This window comes from Nestor notabilis, unplaced genomic scaffold, assembly GCF_000696875.1.
Source record: "Nestor notabilis isolate BGI_N333 unplaced genomic scaffold, ASM69687v1 scaffold1370, whole genome shotgun sequence".
NCBI lineage: Eukaryota > Metazoa > Chordata > Aves > Psittaciformes > Psittacidae > Nestor > Nestor notabilis.
In genome coordinates, this window is record NW_009910438.1 from 50,317 (window position 1) to 71,339 (window position 21,023).

Consider the following 21,023-nt stretch of genomic DNA (forward strand, 5'->3'; position numbering starts at 1 on the left):
AGGATTTTTGTTTCATTAAACTGCTGACTGAGAACCAATTCAGCACATAAAACCGAAGGCGTATTTAGCATCACTACTAAGACTAAATCTTTTTCCTTAAATCTTACGGCAATAAAATACTTGCAGTAAACTCCTTGATTCTGTCAAGTGTGGAGGATGTATACTGTTCTTTTCAAAAGGTGTTAATATTCTTGTTCCTTGCAGGTTTTAATGCTGTTGTACTATGGAGGATTCTTCTGCAGGATATGTATCTTGTGGAGACTAAATGAGGGAGTTTGACAATATGTTGTGATACCTTCTGTTGAAAAATTTATTTATTTTTTAAGTATGAGGCAAAAATACTTGCTTTTTTCCTGAGTGTTCCTGATGCATTTATCGTGTTCTCACAACTTCTGAACCTGTGTTGCTGTTGGCAGAGGTTTGCTACTAGTCTTTCTGTGTGATCGCAGACAGCCTGTGTCTTCTGGACTGATGCTGCAGAACAGGGGGTGTGTGAGGAGTGACATTCAGCTCTCCAATATACCTTTATCACCCCTATTAGTGCTTTAGACCCTGTGTTTTTCTAATGGTAGCATTTCTGATCACACTGTATCCGTATGCCTAATTTCTTCACTGCATTACACTTTTTTCTGTTGGTACATGTTTTGCTCTGATGTACTTATCTTGTACATCTTCATTAGTTGTAATTTAAGATGTGTTGCTTCTTAGGAATCTCTAGGTTTTTGCTACTTGTTTAGTCTATAGGAGCAATGATTTCATTGTATCTAACAGCTTTCTTTACCTGGAAGGTCTGCCCTATATTAATGGAATTTTTTTCCTGAGTCTCTGTGAATTGCTGCCATGCAACTTGGTCTTTATTTTTACTGGTTATATACATAACCTGTTCCTTCTAGAAGTATTTTGTTGCAAATTCTTCAAGCACCAAAGAACAAAAGCATTTGAGATACTTTGCAGCTCTTTTCTGTACTACCGGGTGGGTTTTTTTCATCTGTGTAGTGACAACTAATTCCAATTCCCAGTCTACAGTTAGTATAGTCTTAATGTTTCTTACACTGTGATTAAAACAAACTATTTTCACTTTATACACATCTCCTACACATCTCATATATGTTTCACTGACTTCTGCTTTAGAATAATGTTGTGCTTATCTGAGCCCATGAATCTTTCACCAAGTTGCTGGCTCCTACAAAATCTGCTCCCTTCCTCCTCCCACTTGTAGCTCCACTCTTTTAACAGTCAGAATTCATATTTCCTCCTTCCATGCACACTGATCTCTGTTATTTTTCCTGTATTTTGATGAAAGCTTTCATAGGCTTCAGAACTTCCAGTTATTAATATTCAATAACAAAACCAATTTCTTATGAGCTAAACTTTTATTATTGATATGCATCATCAAAAGTATTGAGAGATTCCTTTATTCTTCTACTCTGTTATAATTCCATTTTGTTTAAGTGTGGCTCCAAATCCATTGTGATAATTCTGTTCTTTTCCACTTGGAAGACTTGTTTTTGAAAGACATTACAGTTTTCTCTGTAATCCCTTGTTTAATCCTATTATTTGCTTTGTGAAGGCTTTACATCTATTCATCCTTGGCAATGTAGATTCAGTATCTTTCCTTTCTGTGAGTTGATTCTTGTGGTCTTCAAAGTGATGATTCTGACCAGGTAGCACTGTGCATCATGTTATAGGGGTTACTACAGTGCTTTATAGATTTGGGTGTTTGTGTTTGTTGTTTTTTAACTTGAAAAGCCATTTTGTTCTTGTTTTGCCTAGAGCTGAAGTGTACTTTTGTTTAATAAACAAAACATGATTCAGTTGTTTGTTCCACCAGTTAATTATGCCACAAGTACTGAGAATGCTGTAGTGGTTTTGGAGATGTGGTAGCTGAGTAACACCCCAAGTTTGTTATGTGAGAGTCTGTATAAGTAATCTTTTCCATGCTACCACACTACTTAACTGGCTTATATGGGGGGAGAAAAAAAAAAGCCAACAAAAATAGTTAGCTGAGGTGCTGAGGCACTGGCACAGGGTCCCAGGGAAGCTGTGACTGCCTCATCCCTGACAGTGTTCAAGGCCAGGTTAGACAGGGCTTTGAGCAACCTGGTCTACTGGGAGGTGTCCCTGCCTCTGCCAGGGGGTTTGTAACTGGACGAGCTCTAAGGCCCCTTCCAACCCAAACCATTCTGTGATTCTAAGAAGTGTGTTTCTATTTGCAAAAATAATGTAATATTATATATGTCTTTGTCATCAATACAGAGAACAGACCCACAGCTCCTTGCTCAGTTCTACTACGCTGATGAGGAACTAAATCAGGTAGCAGCTGAACTGGACAGTTTGGATGGAAGGAAAGACCCACAGAGATGTACGCTGCTAGTCAACCAGTTTCGTTCTTGTCAGGTAATCAAAATGGCACCTTCCTGACTTCATTGAAATTTTTGCATCCATGAAATGTGTTATTATTTATTGTATTAGTTTTTATTGTCAAATCCCTTTAAAATGAATCATTGGTAGATATAAGCCCTTCCTTAGTTTACAGGGTATGTTTTTGAAAGCACTATCCATAAATTAAATCTACTACATCTCACTCAAGCGTGTTAGTGCATTCCCTTAAATAAGAACAAACATCAAATTGCTTGTTTCAAAATTTCAGGCAGCATAAAGTAGCCATTTCTTTTATAGCTGCTCAGCTTTCATACTTCATGAATCTGATGGCTTTTCCTTAAAAAATGAACAATGTGAAGACAGCTGGTTACTGTGCTGATTTTATGGAAAAGAGTATTATCTGCTTCTTGTGAATAGTCTTGAAAATGAGTGGAACTACTGAGGAACCAAGCAAAAGAGGGCTTTTATCTGTAAATTATCTGAGAAGTAGGAATGTGTAAGTTCCTATTGTATAATACAGTTCACTTAAATAAAAAAGATGGCTGAGAGTCTTTGCTGAAACTGCGGCTATACTTTGAGCGAGACTTGAAGGGAGAAAAATCCAAAGACCAATTCAGCTAAGTCTAGCTCTCTAACTTGGATGGTTTGTGATTTCATTAATGTCCTGGTCTTGTCTGGGATAGAGTTACTTTTCTTCCCAGTAGCAGGTATAGTATTTTGGATTTAGAGTGAGAATAATGTTGGTAACCCACTGATGTTTTAGATGTTGCTAAGCAGTGATCAAGGACTCCTCAATTTCTACTACATGAATCACTTGTATGTTCTAATTCTTCTTTTTCTTTCCTTTTCTATCTTATTAAACTGTCTTTATCTCAACCCACAAATTTTGCACCCTCCCGTCCATTTGAGGGGCAGGGGAATGATAAACCATGATAATTTATTAAGAAAATCAATTCAGAAATTGGAAAAACCTTGAGGGAAAATACAACTTTCCCTCTCACACTGTATGCCGTTTGACACCAAGTTTTTCAATAATAAAATCCAAATTTTTGTGGTACACTTTGTACTTGCACAGATGCTTTGATACTTCCTCTCTGGCACACCCCAGAAAAAACACTTTAAACCAAAGTAGGTTCAAGTCCAGAATACACCATATGCTCAGCTGGTAGGAGGATTTCTGTGTGAAAACTAAACACTTGCTGTCAGCTCGGGAGAATTGTAAGTGGAAAGACCATAGTAATAAAGATTCACTTACATCTCCACCAAGTAAAAAAAATGGCAGTTAACTGTAAAGGATATGTTTTGATTTGTCTCCTGCTAGAATTTCTTACTTATAATCAAATGTATCTGACTTCATTATGTGGAGAAATTTCATCACTAATCAAGTTAAGATGAGTTTGAAGAACAGTGCCCTCATCACAGTAGCAAATATTCACATCAAGTTAGCTGAGTCTGTTGGAAAGAAAAAAAATGTCACGTATTATGTGCTTGCTTGCAAGAAAACTAACTTTTTAAAGTGCAATTTTTTTGAAGAGCGCTTACAGAGTTCACAGTCAATGCAAGTTTGTCAGAAACAATCTTAATACTTCTGTGTACTTAGAATATCTTTGCAGTTCCCTCCTGTACTGTGCCTAGAGAAAAATGTAGAGTTTATGGGTTTACCAAACTGGAAACTGTAAGTTTAGTAACAGTTAAAATTCAGCGATTGGGGGGTGCAGGGGAAGAATAGGGTGAGAGTTTTCTTGAAAGGTAATTGACTTTAGTCGTCAGTGTGGTGGATCAGCTGTACCTAAATATTTGTGAGGAGTGACTTACCTGACTTATAAACCTCCAGTAAACAAACTTTCTATGCAAATATTTTCCAGACTTTTTTTAGAAAATGTTTTTTGATAATACTGGTGGGAGAACTCCATCATGGTACAAGATCATCTCCTTCCTTGTTGTTTTATCCCTGGAGATGACAGTTTAATCCCTATTTCTCTGCAGGTGCACAGGCTTTCTGATTTATTTGTCACTGTAGGCAGAGCTGAGAAGCTGTTCTCTTCAAAAAGTAGCTTCTCTGAATGTTTCACCTGTAGGAATGCAAGAAATGCAGATTTTAGTAGCTCCTTGGTCAGTTTGCTTGGCTTGTTATGTAGTGACTCACCATCCTGTGACTTAATACCTTCTGATGCCTGGTAATTTCTTCTTTTCATTTGTGAAGCAGATTGCTGTTACTAAAACAATCTGCTGCTGGAGCTGAAAGAAAAGATGGAGATGGTTTTATTTTTTTATGTAGCTATTTTTGAAATTTCTAATTTTCTTCAGAATAGGTTAGATCGTCGTCAAATGTCATGTCAAAAATGGCTTTTTGCTAATTAGGACCTAATTATTTTGTAGTACGTTGTGTAAAAGCGATGGGTTTTGGCTTTTCCTTTTAAGAACTTGTCATGTAAATGCCAAACAAGAGGAGCAGCAATATTTTAGTACGGATTCATAATGTAGGTGTTGACTAATATTGCACGATAAGAAGAAAAACCAGGTTTAGACTAAGGTATGGTGAAGTTTGAGGAAGGTTGAGAGCCAACAGCCAGCCCTAGGGTTAAATTGGTTCTAATGGAAGGTTGTGTTTGTGAAAGTAGGATAGCAGCTACCTTGTGTAATATGTTAGTGATGTCTGCAACCACAATCACACAATTCTGAGACTTTTTTTAGTTAGAAATGTGCTCCTTATGATTTTTTTCAGCAGTGCTTTTGAAAAGGAACCTGTGAGCGCATGACATAGTTAACCAGACTTTGCATGGTTTCTTTTTTCCTGTTTTGTCCTTATTTTGTGTTCAGTTTTGATCCCTACTATACAAAAAAGATGTGGACAGGCTGGAGAGAGTCCAAAGATGATCAAAGCATTTGGAAGCCTGCTGTGTGAGGAGAAGATGGGGAACTAGGTTTGTTCAGCCTTGAGGAAAGTAGGCTCAGGGAACACCTTATCATCATGTTCCAGTATTTAAAGGGAGGCTACAAAGAATGTGGAGACTCGCTTCTTACAGGGAGTCACATGGAAAAGAAGGGTGATGGGCACAAGTTACTCCTGGGGAGATTCCAACTGAACACGAGAAAATTTTTCACAATGAGAACATTCAGCCATTGGAATAATCTCCCCAGGGAAGTGGTGGATTCCCCAATGTTGGATTCTTTGAAGATTCAGATGCTAGGCCATCTTGTATAGACCATGCTTTTGTTGAGAAAAGTTGGAACAGATGATCCTAGAGAGTCCCTTCCTACCTTGTATACTATGGTATGATTCCATGTATTATTAAAGTTCCCAGATGATTCCCAGTTTTTACTTCCATAAAGTTTACAGAGGCATAGTCTTTCTATCGGATTTTAGTGTTTTCTGTAGGTAAAGATTTTCTGGAAACCCTGTCCTTCTGCCTTTTCGTCTGGTTTTGAAATTAGTTTGTTGTATCTGAATTGCTGGTATTCAGATGATTTGCTAGTAGTCTGCTTGATTAACAGATGAAATTTTGTTTTATTGAAACTTTTATGAACTAGAGAATGTTTATTTGAAAGTTTCATTAATTAGAGGAATATCTTTAAATTAGTGTGATTTTTCTGAGAGACAAGTCCTACAAACTGTGATTCTCTTTAGAGAGAGGTTATATTCTGTTGGTTCTTAAGCATATCTAAAGAGGTAGGTTTTATATCTTTGTCTATACTTTCAGCTTTTGGTACTATTATTAAAGAGCTCCAAGTTTACTTCAGTGTGTGAACAGATTGAGATTAAACAGGATTCTGCCTAAAAGGTGTGGTGCTTTATAGTGAACATACTTAATGTTTTCAGTCTTAACCAGCAGTATTAGTCAAGGCAAGTTGAAGGCATGGTGCATTGTAGCAGGGGTGTTGGAACTAGATGATCTTTAATGTCCCTTCCAAACCAAGTGATTCTGCAATATGCAAAGGAGTTCAGTCTTGAAGTCTGTTAAGCAGTTCCTTAGTAAAGAACTGCAAGTCTGAATGTTGTCTTATGCTGTTTTGCCTTTCTACCATTTGATGATAAAAATCACCCTTTTTACAGCAAATTAACTTTTCAAAACTTTGGTGTTTGTATGTCAGTGGTAGAACATAACATACCTATTAATACAGTATCTTATATTTATTATGTGATTAATACCTAGCACATAGAATAAAACAATTCTTCCTCTACTGGTTTCTGATAAAATTAATAGTAACTTAAATGTGCAGATGAAAAGCTGTGTAAGTTTTTCTTAAATGAAAAAAGGATAGGTAGGAAGTCCCTTTGTCTCTAAAGCAGAGTTTTGGTTAGGACTTGGTAAGTAAATGTTGAACCTGTGCCTAAGTAGTTGACACTGTGGAAATGTAACCAGGATCATAGTATTTGCTGTTTTAGTACTCTGGGAATTACTTCTGCATGTAGCGAGGTCTCAGGATAGCATCTAAGCCAGTTCCCAGCATGGTTTTATCAAAACTATTCCTTGAGCTGCAGATTGTGTCTCAGCAATGGGTAATTTGAGCTGCTGAAGTGCACTAGGCAGGAATTTGCCCCCATCAGGGCACTGACCTGAAGTAAACCGTGGACTTGCCTGGCTGTGTTACCCTTAGCACTGTACCACAGCACAGTAAAATGGTGAATTTGTGATATTTGTGAGACATGACAGTTTCTGGCTCACTGATAGCAGTGATTGACTCTGTGGTGACTGGTAGCATATTATACAGGCTCTTCACTCTTTTCCTGCTATTTGCCTGCTTGGGAAGCACCCTCTTGAATTGCTGCAATTGGCAGTCCTGCATTTTCAAGTCAGTTGTCAGCAGTTTGTTTGCTGTAATATTAAGCTTTAAATGTAGCTTGTAGTGGGTTTCTTCATGCATAGGTCTCTCCCCCACATAGTGGGTGAGAAGCAGACATCTATGAATCTGAACCTCCTTATCTATCACAGTGTAACTTAATGTTGCTGAGGAATCAGAACCCTTAGAGAAAGCTGCAACATATTTCAGTATTGCGTTGTTATCTTTTGTCTGTCTCAATTTCTGTAGCAATATAAAATACATGGAGAATATTATCAAAAATGCTGTGTTTCAGTCAGACTTAATCTCCATAGTTTTTCCAGTTCAATTTAACAACTGAAAGCATCACTGTGAAATGAGTTGAGAGTCAAGTGTCAATGAAAACAAAGTTTTGCCCTTATTGTAAAGGAATATGCGTTATATAGAGTGATTCAAACGTACAAGCTGAAGTAGTTTACGGTAGAGTGTAGAAAGAATGTGAAAATGGGCTGTGTAATGAGTGAAGGGTAAAATGCTGCTGGGAGCCCATCTGGGATATGTTCCTTGTCACAGTGTGGCATGCTAAAATCATAGAATCACAGAATGGTTTGGTTTGGAAGACACCTTAAAAGATCATCTAGTTGCAATGACTGCATTTAATTGCATGCAAACTCTTGTGGGAAAATACTACCTTGGGTGGAAAGTAGGCATCCGTTTAAAACATGAGGTGATAACAGGAGAGCAAGATTAATATTTTATCTGTACTTTGTTTGAAACAGCTGATTTTTTTGTTTGTTTGTTTTGGTTCAGATGTTACATGTTTTATTCAAATGAAAAAAAACCAAAACAAACCAACCAACCCCAAAACAGTATTTTCTTCTTTTAAAAGAGAACCTGGCTGTAAAGGCTCTTAATTTCTGAGTTTATAAAGTGTTTCTAACATTCTATTTTAAAAGATAAGATGAGGTTTCATTTCTTAAAGCATGATTATCTGCCCTAGATCATACTTTTTGGACTAAGAAAAATTGACAGGTTGATATCTTGATTGAATGTTGACATAGTGGACCTGGGACACAATGGTGTGATTCCCGGAGCATTCAGAGGCTAAATAAGGACAGTGGAGCCAGGTCATTTTAAAACTGACTTTTCTCAGCAACTGTAAAGTATGAGACTATACCAGATCCAGTTCCATAGGAACTGATGTAATGTGACACATCTGACTATTAGGGGCTTTTTAGTTCTTCACCAGTGCCATCAAGAGGATTGTTGTTACTTCTCCTACGTTGTAATTTGCTAAATTTTAACTTTTTTTTTTTTCCCCCCACTATTGCAAAGAAGGATAAATTCTAGTATCAGCCTCTACATTGTTTCTGTAGTCTCCTGACTTAAATCTGCTAAAATTTTCCTTTTCCTCCGCGTACATGTGGTAGCACCACATTAGCAAGATTAACAATACGTGCAAATTACTTATTTGGTGATATTTCTATACTTGGATTAAGTCTATTTTCTTCTGTTAGAAGCTTTTTCATTTAATTTTTCTTTAATGCTGGGGAAGTATGATAAGACAGACAAGGCAGCAAATCATTTTTTGGTAAAGACAGCTCTTAGCAGTGGAATTTAATTTTCCTTGTGACCTTAATGTTGAAATAAAGGCTAGCTCCTTCTATATAAAATAATTCATGAATTATTAACTATTTCATCTATTTTCAAGGGATATAACAGCACTGTAATAATAACTGTTATGTATATCTCAAATATGAATAATGGATTATTATGACAAATATTTTGTGGAATATTGTGCAACCTTGCTTTCTCATGTGTCAGATTGTGGGAAGTTTTCATTAAACAAAATGAAGCATTTAGATGTTTACATAGATACATAGCTACATCTAAATACATTCTGCATTGAGTGCAGCAAGGACTTCTACATATTAGAATGAGAGATTACAAAATACTTGGGAGTTTGAGACAATAGGTGAATTTCAAACTGCTCTGTTACTGTTAGGATATAATTTAGTGCTAAACTGAGTGGCTGGAGTTCAAGGTGATGGAAAGAAATTAAACTTACCCATTAGAGTAGCTTGTTCAGTCATTGTAACTTTATGATTAGACAGAAGTTTAAATAGTCCAGTCATAACTCCAAGTTCCTTTTGTGGTGTAACAATACAGTGACTGTCTTCTGTCTCAAATGCAGACTTTTAAGACAGTCATTAAAAAAAAAAAGTAATTTTTGAAAGAATTACCTCTATTAGGAAGTTAGTATTGCTTCAAAAAGTTTGAAATGGTTGCTAGGAAAACAGCTTGCAATAAGGAAAGGTTTTTGGTGTTGGAGAGCAGGCATCAGATGGTAGGCTTTGCTACTACAGGCTTTTGCACTACTTGAGCACACAAAATCTTCCCATTACTTAGCACATGTAAAAAGATTTCAGGAAATACTTGTATGAAATTAGTTATGCAGGAAGTGTGCTATGTTGGTTAAGCATGCTTACTTTTTTCTTATGCCATCTGCTCTCTCGTGCTGGATTTCCAGTTTCTACAGGGTAGTACTATTTCTTCAGTGCTTTTTAAAATAGTGTTGAGATGAACAGTAGCAGTATTACCCCAACTACACAGTTCTTCCCACTAGGAAGCAAATAAAACTAACTTACATGCTGATACTGCTTGTTCCATAGTTCAGAAGAAAGCCTCAAATTTAATTGAAAAATGTAGTGCTCTTGATACTACCATATGATGTACACAGTATAAATTCTTGGGTTTACCCTGTGAATATGTTTTCAGCTCTCAAGGTTTCTGTGCATGAATATTACTTGAGCAAATAACAAGCAACAGATATTTGTAATCTTTGATTTCTCAGTTACCCCAGGGTATCTGTACTACTGCTAAAGTTGCTGCTGTTCACTTCCTCATAATAAAATGGAGCAGTAGTTAATGCAGAAGCATAAGTGATCTTTGGGCTGCAAAGCTTGTTGAATTGATTTCTGCAACTGAGACGCTGAGAGAAACTGTTTCATTGATATAAGCTCTTGTACTTTTTGCTTTTAGAATTGTTTTGATACTGTGAGAAGGTCTTATTTTTTGTTGTATTTTTTTTTGTTTCTCTGGCTAGGTCTGATGCAGTATTATAAACAAATAAGGATAAATTCCAGGGGGCTTGCAGAGCAATACCTACTTTTGACTTGTGTGATAACTGGAATTAGAAAATATTTTCCATTTTCACACATTGCTACAAACTTCCGGCCTCAGTGTCAGCCCTGTTTATTATTTGTACTGTTGTCCTCCATAGGGGTTTTTGCAAATGTGACTGGAAAATAATTTAACCCTGAAGCTGAAATGTGAAGAGTTCTCTCAGTAGATCTAATTAACACGTTTGTGGTTGTCTGGCTTATTCTGCAATGCAAAGAAGTCTGAAAGTACATCATATTTTATGCTTGAGAAAAGAAAACTTTAAGGGCACTCTTCAGCAAAGAAGGCAGCATTATCTTTATGTAAATTTTTAGGAGATCCTCTAATAACTCATTAAAAAAAAAATACAGATAGTAAAAATTATCTCAGACCTGAACATTGTGTGTTAGAATAGAGGTCTCTAAAGAGCTGGGCTTTGCAATTTTGAGTTGAACTATTGTGGTCCCAAGGAAGTGGTGAATGCTCCACCCCTGGCAGTGTTCAAGGCCAGGTTGGACAGAGCCTTGGGTGACATGGTCTAGTGTGAGGTGTCCCTGCTCATGGCAGGGGGTTGGAACTGGATGATCTTAAGGTCCTTTCAAACCCTAACTATTCCATCATTCTGTAACTCCATTAGTGGTATAACACCACATTGGTCTTTGTCTGTTGTCTGCAGCTGCAGAACTGCAACATAACTCAATTAACTCTGTACTCAGTGAAATGAGATTTTTCCATTGTTTTTTCATGCAAAGTGTATGTTCTTAGCAGGTAAAGGCTTTTAAATCTACCAGTGCTATGGATTAACGTTGTTAGGTTTTATAACTCAATGGAAATGGATAGAGTGTTTTCAGGAAAAAATGTTTATGTAAATTTCAGTGGTTTTGGTTAGAGTCCTGTGATAACTTCAGCAGCTTTGCATGTGGAATGCCCAGTGTTTGACTCAAGCAAGCCCTTGGGCACTCGGTAGAAATATTAAAAATGTTTTAGTTTTGGTAAGTCTCTTACCTTATTGCTTGGATATGTTGGCTATGTTGGTTGAGTATGGTTGAGTAAGGTAAATAAACTTTGATTTTATTTTTTTTTTTATTAGAAAAATCTGCACAAACAAGTATTTCTGTGTTAGTTCCTTAGGCATAATTCCATGGTCTATTGGCAGTGTCAACTGAAAGGTTTTCCATTCCAATTTACATTATTCTTTTTCCTATCCCCACACTTCAGCGTGGCACCCTGTCCAAAGCACAGCTTCCCAGTAGCTGTTGTGAAACTGTGCTGTCCTCGAAAGAAGTAGATAGCCTTATTTGTCCATCCTTCCTTTCCGCAGCAATCTGTATGCTCCAGGAACGTGGCTTGTGTTCCAGCAGTGAGTGAACAGCCATGGAGTGGGTGGGATCACCTGGAAGCCTGATTGTAGGGGAGGCTTTGCTGGCTTCACACTCTCAGCCGAATGGTCACACTGATTCACTGTGTGTGTGGATGCACCCTGGCATGAAAGTGCTGACAGTTGGAGTATCTGGAGACAGAAGTGGAAAGAGGGCAGTGGATGTATAGATCCTTATCCACAGCCAGTTTACGTAAGTTGCGGTCAGCTTTAGAACTCTAGAAAACCACATCTTCAGCTGTATGATGATGCATGTGTTTGCAGAGTCATTCTGTGAACTTTAACAGAGAAATGACCTGGGTTACTGTGGATCAGTGCATTGAAAGCAATCACATATGACCCCGTGCAAATAAGTTGAGAGTGCTGGTGAGGCAGCCTGTGTCTGCCTTGAGATGAGAACAAAAGCTGCTAAGTAGGTGAGATAAGGAGCTGACTTCACAAGTTGGCCTTGCTGCCGAGCACTTACACTGCAGAATGGCCTTACACTGCTTGGTGCCTGCCTCTGATGAAAAGTGGCTTTCTATTTCCAGTGTAAAAGAAGTTAGAACTTATCTAAAGGTGTCTCCAGGGATCAGATAAGTTTAAAGGGTATGAGAATAAGGAACCTCTAGGGAAAAAAAAATGCCCTTTTATTCTGTGCTTTATCTGAATTGTATCCATGCTGAAGAGAAGCAATTCTTAAAAAGAAAGTCAGCATTAATGAGCATCCCTTGATGAAGAAGGTATTTGTGAAGAGCTGTTAAATAACTTGTAGGACAATGCTGGTGTCACAGTGGATTGGCAGTGAGTTATCTGAGAAATATTAATTGTGTTCATTAACATTCTTGACAAGAGCAAACTGGGAGTATGTACCATAATCACTGTGAACAATGAGGCAGTTCAGAGGTGTGCGGTTTTCATGTTTGATTGCATCTGTCCGTTGAAGAACATTTTCTTGTAGAATTAGGCAGAAATAGATCTCATTAAGGGAGACAGGTTAGACTAAAGCTGTTAAAAACTCCCTGCTGGAGTCTGAAACCTAATGGTTGGTTAGAAGTTGGCAAGAATCTATGCCTGATATTATTTTGTTAATTGATATAAAGATTAAAGAGTGTGGATTGAGCCAGGAGTTCTTTTAGCTAAATGGCCAATTCTTTCTAGCCTGCTTAATTTGCAACTCTTGAGACACTGTATTAGTTACGTTAGTGGAGGTCAGTGAAGGAGAAAGCAGGGTAATTATTGAGATCGAGTAAAGAAGTTGACTGAAAGAAATGTTTGTGTTGCCAGAGTTTAGAAAATATAGACAACAAAGGTATTTTTCAATAGTAGAGGGAAAAAGTAGGAACCAAAACCAGATTCTCTCCAGCCCATCCAGTTGTATAGGAACGCTTGGGCAGTGCTCATTGATCTGTAATGAGGAGGGAATCATGCTCATTTTCTGAATTGTACCTGTTCGTGAGGCTTTTGTTAAAATATAACAGAGCTGGTGGCTCTAGAGAAATTGTCGTAAGGTCTGTATTTAAGAGACCTGATGGAGATGTAGGAAAGCCAGAAATTCATGCCAGAAGGATTGGGCAGTTGACTGATGGGAGACTGAGCCAAGCCTTGTTCAAACAAAATTGCTCTCTTTTACATAATCTCTTCCAATGTAATTTAAGTGGGGACAATGCCAGTTTAGAAAAGAAAGTGAAAGAAAAGCATTGTTTAAGGGGTGATGTCAAGATTAACCTTAGATTGAAGGCAGTGTGCGTTTCTGTTGTACTGTTTATCTGTGATAATAAAGCTTGTAAGTTTGGGGTTTTTTCCTATAGTTTCCAGTTCAGCTGTTTTATAATTGATTACAACATTTGTCATCTCATTACTCCTAGTAATGATTACTTGCATGAGTTGCATTGCTCCAACAGATGTCTTCTGTGCTGCCTGACATCTTCAAACAGTCAGTGTCAGGTACCTGCTTGCTATTGGGTTGTGTGATCGAGTGAAAGCTTGTAATGTTTCTTTGAGAACACACAGGCTTGTCAACCCTTTCATACACTGTTTCTGTACTTCACTGTGAATGAAGAAAAAGAACTTGAGTGTAATTGTGCTGAATACACCAAATAGCCTGTAAGTATCAGAAGAGTTGGTTTTTCTTCTGTTGGACTCTGGCTGAAAAGGAAGATCTTAAATTTATGGTTTACCTGTGGGGTGTTAAGCGATCAGTGGAATAATACAGCTAGGTTGAAAACAAATGTGCAGCAATAAACATTACTAATTAGTAAATATAATGATTGCACCTGTTTAACAGCTTTTCATTGTTGTTGGGAAACTTTTGGCCACTTCTATTGGTTTTCACTACAGAATGACTAGTATAATGGCTAGAAAATATAAAATATTTGACCATATGCTGGTCCAACACTGTAACTCTATCAACTGACAAGAATTTTATTTCCCTTCTGCATTTTGGATTCATATTTGATCTTATATAGGGAGAGATTAATATTGTAAGATGCTTTTTTCTTTGAAAATAGTGTATACTACTGTAGTCTTAAATTGTAGTTTCCCATGTTAACAAGCTTTTTCATGTGTTTCCGCTTGCTCATATGGATCAAATAGGTCATTCTGAGAAACTTGCAGTTATCTAAGGCTGTGGGCAGAGTGGATTGAAAATGCTGTGCACTGCAGGTCAGGGAATTAATTTGCAGCAGAGAACCATAGGGAGGAAAGCTGGCTCCATACCAGCTCAGCACTGCACATGTTGTGGATGCGGGATGCTTTCACTCAGCAGTATGGGAAGGCAAAGCAAAGGTGGCAGTAAGTCAAGATTACACTGCCTTTGTTCTTCTCGTGACCTCAGCTGTGGAGCAGCTTTGGAGCAGTACAAAGAAGGTGGTGCCAGCTCTGTGCCAGGCTGAAAACCAGGCTGGAATTCTTTTGTGCTTGGGAAATCTCGAAGTACGTTTTAGGGCAGTTTGGGGATCACTGTACTGTGGTAGGAAGGCAGTTGCTGGGTACTGGTGGAGGTGAAAGCCCATTTTATGTTTATTGCAGCAGATACACATGTTCAAAGCAGACGTCTCTTACTCTGTTGTTATGAAACTATTTGAAAGGGATGTTAGTGTACCAAGTTACTTGATTATTTTCAATTTTCTCATATTTAGAGACAAAGATTTTAGAGTCTTTAGAGAAAAGGCCTCAGTACATATACACTGCTGTAAGAATATGTCTTATATCCATGATATTTATCTAGTCATGTTTTGATTCACTGTGGACACAGTTCTTAAGTTATATCCTTTACTCATAAAGGGACACTTGGCTGAAAAGCTCTGTACCGAGAACAGTCTTTCAGTACAAGTTTAGATATACTTCGTTTCATTAAACAGTCATGTCTAGTATTGGTTAATGGCTTTTTGGCACAGAGGAGTAAAACACATTTTTTTATTTTTTAGCATCAGGAACATGTAGATTTTTGAGATCAGAAAATGTTCTTTTCTGCAGAGAGAGGATGATGCCTTGTAATGATGCTGTACTTAATGTAGTCTCTCAAGTTGGTCTTAGTTATAAACAGCCCTTCTGTAAATGAGGATTCCTCTTTTATTTACTGAGAACTATGTTTTGGTAGTAAGAAAAGAGGGAAATTAATTCCATTATTAGGTCTTTGTGCTAGAGACAGATGTTCAGAACAAATATAAGTTAAATTCAAAGGTAATTTGTCAAAAGAGTGCACACTGGCTTACTGATAAAAATGTTGTTTTAGCTAATAAACAGTACATCTTTGTTAAAAAAGCATTTTTAATGGAAGCTGTGCTCAAATATTTATAACTTCTTCTGTTTGAAAATTGGTGTGCCAGCATTCACCACTTAAAATGTAACAGTCACTCCACTTGGGGAGATATAATTATTCGGTGTATGCATAATAAATTTTGAGTATAACAGGAGGTTACATCAAAATTTCCATTAATAAACCTCTGATGTTTGGAGTGCTTAGTACCCCTATGAGGGTACACTAGTAAGACAGTTCAGGAGGAGAAGCTTTGAACTTGCAGTTCGACACAAACTGCATTATTGTTGCTGGGATGGGGCAGTGCAGCATTTGAATTGCTAGAGATCCAAGTTGTCTTTAATTCATGGTGAAATTCAGTACTGCTCTGGAGTGGGCAAGGTTAAACAAGGAGCTACTGCCAAAAGTTCATACATAAAATCTTAAGTTCTTTTAGGAAGTGAAACATCTAGAAGTGTACCCTCAGTAAGTTGGCAGACAACACCAAGTTGAGTGGGAATGTTGATCTGCTGGAGGATAGGAAGGGTCTGCAGAGGGGTTTGGTGAGGCTGCACCTTGAATACTGTGTTCAGTTTTGGGGCCCCAACTACTACAAAGACATTGAGGTACTGGAGCGTGTCCAGTGAAGGGTCTGGAGAACAAATGTTACAAGGAGTAGCTGAGGGAACTGGGGTTGTTTAGCCTGGAGAAAAGGAGATCAGAGAAGACAGTATCACTGTCTGCAACTACGTGACAGGAGGCTGTAACAAGGTGAATGTTGGTCTTTTTGCACTAGTAACAGTTCCTAGGATGAGAGGAAACAGCCTCAAGCTGTGCCGGGGGGACTTAGGTTGGATATTAGGAAAAAATTTTTCACCAAAATTGTTGTCAAGCATGGAACAGGCTGCCCAGGGAAGTGGTTGAGTCACCATTAGAGTCGTAGAATGGTTAGGGTTGGAAAGGACCTTAAGATCATCTAGCTCCTGGAGGTGTTTTTAAAGACATGTAAATGTGGCACTTAGGGACATGATTTAGTAATGGACTTGGCAGTGTTAGGTTAGTGGTTGGACTCAATGGTCTTAGTGTCTTTTCCAACCTAAACCATTCTGTGAATCTGTGTTGGCACTGGGAAATAGTCTAGTGGTTGATCAAGCAAAAAAGAAACTGAAAGCACAGCCTTTGGGTTCTGTACAAGGTGGGCTGGAGGGAGAGCAGTGAAACTTGTTGCTGTCTTAAGAGATGCTTTGGATCTTTGGTACGTGAAACAGCATCTGTAGAGACCCTGCTGGCTTCTGAACCCAGAACTTTTGGATGTCCTTTGAAATCCTGTTACTTACATGAAAGACTATGTCACCTTATTGTTGGTTTCTTCTGTTGATGAAAGTAACCTATAAAAAACCTGAATATTAGCTAATTGCTTTAATTACAACAAAATCTTTTTATGTTTGGCCTTGAGTTGTGTTCATCTATTGTTTCTGTCATAAATGTGATGTTGAAGGAGGTCAGCAACTTAATATCAACCCAGAAAATGATATTAAAAATGTGAAGGATGTATTTAAACGAAGAGGCTAAAATACCATCTGTTAAGCTGGTGGTGATATTATCATGTTGTGTTACCTTGGGCCAGATTTTGCTGATAATTCAAGAAAGGGATATTAAAGAGGATATTACTAAACAACACACAAGTTACCTTCCTCTGAAGTCATTTTGCAAAAGACCTCAAGAATGTCATGTTGAATTTAATAGTGCGAAAAAGCAGCATAGATTTTATCAAGGACATGGACAAACGGGTAGATATTGTCTGCCTTTATTTTTAAATCTAAACATATCTTTTAAGGCGTAAGTAAAACGAAGCTACTTGCTTTTCTTTTGCTACCTATTACAATAGCAAATGCAGCAGTTGCTGCTCTATGCTCTGATTTTTGAGATATGGTCAATTACTGCTTGACCAAAAATAAACCAACTTTTTGTCCTCTACTGTGGCTAGCTACGTACATTGCCTTGCTACCACTCATTAGCTTTCCTACCAAAACAAAATGTAAGTGCTCTCTGTTATGTGAAACACTGAGCTCTGTTTTCCAAGAAATGAGGAACTTGGAGTAAATCCCAAAGCAGAATCTCTGCAGTGGCTGACTGTTCTGCTGCTGGAAAGCCTAAACAGAGCAGCTGAGACAAAACTGTGCTCATCCTGGTATGCAAATGAACCAAAAGATAACAGATAAAACCACCAAAGGAAGCATTAAAGTCTAAAAAAAGGCTTTTATGTAGAAAAATTGATCAAGTGAAAGATTTACTACTTCAATTCCAACTAATTGATTTCAGTTACTTAAATTAGAGCAAAACTTCAATGCTGCCATGTATCTGAACCCAGTCGTTCTGAGCTTGCAAAGCAGAATACTGTAATTTAACTAAATTGAATGTTTCTTGAAGCTCCTTTAAAGAAAAGACTGATTTGCTTACAGTGCATTGGGTAGTCTGTCCAAATTGTCTGGCATCCTTCCAGTTTCAAAGCAGCTGAGATTTGAAATCAGTATGGGAGCAAGTATTCCAGATTTCCTATTTAGGTTGCTCTGCTCTGGCTGTCTCGAGGAGAAGGAATGGAAGAGGGAAGCAATGGAGAACTGTGTCTTTGGTTTTGTTTGTTTTTCTGTAGGAGGTTAAAATAAACCCTGTAGAAAACCAGAAAGTTTGGCACACCTCGAAACAGCAAAAAATACGCTTTGTAAAAAATCTTTCAGCATTTATACACTAAAGGACAAAGTTGCATCAACTATTCTTTCCGTAATCTTCCCATTTCACCAGCAGAGTATGAAGGAAAAGACACACGTCTTTTTAATTGTCTTTTTTACTGAGCTTTTTGACAGAATGACCAGCTGCTTGTGTGAAGCCAGGTAACTCCTTACAAACAACTTCTACTAGTCTAGAGATGGACCTATTGTGACTTACCTCCATTGGGAAGTATATATTAAAATTCTAATTTCCTATGGTTTAAGTTACTAGTACTGCACAAGTTAAAAATAACTTTGTTTTTAAACTGACTCAGGAAGTTTGGCAGCCATGGGGATGCGTTGGTAGATATTGGGTCCTCTGAAGCAGAAACATCTAAAGATTATAAGAATATTGAAGAAATGAGGAAGAATATTAAATGTCATTCAGGTGGTAAACAAATGATATACTGAATAATTAGTATTATGTTTGCTTTGTAAAAAGACTAGTTATCTTTATTATATCCTGTTCATTCAGTTGCAGTTTTGATTTAAGTGCATTAAGGTACAAAGTTAGCATAAAATATTCTTCAACATATGAGGAATTTTGAGTATGTAGGGTTTGATCTGTCTTGTAGCTGCTGTAGAATAAGACTGTGTTTGAAAAATAATGTATTAAAGTAAAAAAAATGAAAGCTTTTCAATATGGGTCTCATCCTATTCAGGGGGTGGGGATGGTGTTAGAAAGGTAAGAGAGTGAAAATTACTTTTTCCCATGTTCAAGTTTGGTGGCAAGTAAAATAATTTGGGAGATGTCCTAAAATAAAATGGAATTGGATTATTTAGAATCTCATATAATCAGATTCAAGTATAATTCTTCTCAAAGTTTCCTGCCTTAATATTTCTTTATATTTCCTGCAGCTTTGGTAGAATTTGACTGATAGGATGACTTGTTAGCACTGTATCTCTCCAGTGCTAAGAGATCTTTGCAAGCTTCTATTAATTCCCTGAAAACAGGAATCTGGCTTTTTCAGCCTAATGTCCCAGCCTGTATTGCTCTGGTGGGAGCTACAGGTAAAGCACCTGGGCTCAAAATAGATCAGTAATAACGGCTTTAAAATACATCACAAGTGACTCGTGCCCTTCTACAACTTAAATGCTTTAATCCTCACTTTCAGTCTTTGCTCTGTAACTTTAGGTGAGAAGTAGTTCAGGAGTTAATTGTCTTATGGGACCTTCTCCAACATCGTTTGGTTCCCAAGCTAGCTCTAGCTAAATAATGATGAGAGAAATATGCTCAATACCAGAAATTAAGCAATGGAAGGAAGGAAAATAGGAAACTTATCATTTCTTGAAAATTCCAGTTTTCTATTATTTTTCTAAATGTAGAAGAAAATAAACCAGTAAAGCATAGACTTAAAGCAATTCTGCCTGTTAAGCAATTGTATACAGACAGGTTTGTTTTTATTTGTTTGAAAGATACTTTAAATAAAACATGAATTCTGTAAATAGAGGAGGAAGCACGAGACAGACTAAACATCTTTAGTGAAAGCACTCAGCCTTTTTCATGCTCTGAACCTACCTTTATTATGTTAATCGAATTCCATGCAGTTCCCAGCAGGAGTATATGAAAATTATCTTTTCAAATAAATGAATACAGATTATTTACTGCAGATCAAGAAACTGGTTACAGGTCTTTGATCTTTACCCTGATGCAGACATAGATCAGAGCAGTTATTAATTCTCTGCAGCTTGTGGGGTGCCCCTTAACCCTCATGGACCACCAGGTGTGAGATGGCAGGTACGTGTGCCAGTACCAGCCCCTGCCCACTGGGGAGGCAAGTGTAGAAACTACCTGCTTTAGGCTCCCAGGAGTCTAAATTAAGTCTATTCAACCCCAATGCTTCCAATGTAACTCAATTTCTGATGTCTGCAGGGTACTCTGTCAGGCAGTCTTTTGAGAAGAAGAAAGTGCATGTCATTGGTGTTGGTGAGAGGAAATGAGAGGAGTCCAATTTACTTGTACTTCTAGTTTATTTACTGATAACTTACAGATAGTTGGAGGTAATGAGCTCTTTAAATTATACCTCCTCATCAGAAGTCCCACCAAAGCAGTCAGTGCAGTGAATCTGAGAAATAGTCTCTAGGAAAAGCCAAGTTTGCCATTCTTCTTTCTATGAATATTCTGTTTTCTCTGTGTATATGATGACCATAAGAGTTAAATACAGCATTTTCTATCTTTCTCACTAGAATTCTATTAAAAGAAAAAAACCCATAATTATAGGATTTCCTGGGAACAGTATATATGCTATCCTATATTTTGCTTCAGGATAATGTTTTGAACATCATAAATCAAATCATGGATGAGTGCATTCCACATGAACGGGCCAACCGAGACTTTTGTGTTAAGTTTCCAGAGGAAATACGCCATGACAACCTTGCAGGACAGCTTTGGTTTGGAGCAGAGGTAAGTCTCTCATATTTATATTACTTTGTGTTAATTGCAAATCTTTTGTGGCATCAGGCTGCTGAGCAAGGGCTGGGATTACAGGTGCCCCATACAGAGTTAAGAAATGCCTCTTGTCCAGGGGAAAGGGGAGGTACACAGAGCTTCAAATGGAGTTCAGAAAATAAGAAAAATGAGAACTTTGAGACTAGAACAACCTTTATATATATTTTCAGTTGATAAAATATTTACATTAATACAAGTATGATTTCTATCAGAACTTGTTGTCTTCCAGTGTACCCATAAAGGAATAAAGCCAGCAGTGGAGATTATTAAATAGCTTGGGTTTAATAGCATGATTTTTTAAAAAGTTTTATACATATGTTACAGTAAAAATGTACTTTAAATGGAAATCTTTGTGAACTGGTCAGAGGGAGTCCATGTATAACTTTGAGGCAAGAAGTGTCTTAA

At 37.5% G+C, this 21,023-nt stretch overlaps 1 protein-coding gene across 1 annotated transcript in view; it reads left to right on the forward strand.

The window, feature by feature from the left end:
- Positions 1–2,262: 2,262 nt before the first annotated feature.
- ZFYVE28 (zinc finger, FYVE domain containing 28) overlaps positions 2,263–21,023 on the forward strand; it is a gene marked incomplete at its 3' end in the record, with an annotated part of 60,496 nt that continues 41,735 nt past the window's right edge. Inside the window, exons 1-2 of the mRNA XM_010009965.1 lie at positions 2,263–2,397; positions 20,436–20,573. Of these exons, the coding sequence (XP_010008267.1) occupies positions 20,466–20,573 (108 nt within the window). The remainder of the gene's footprint in view (positions 2,398–20,435; positions 20,574–21,023) is intronic.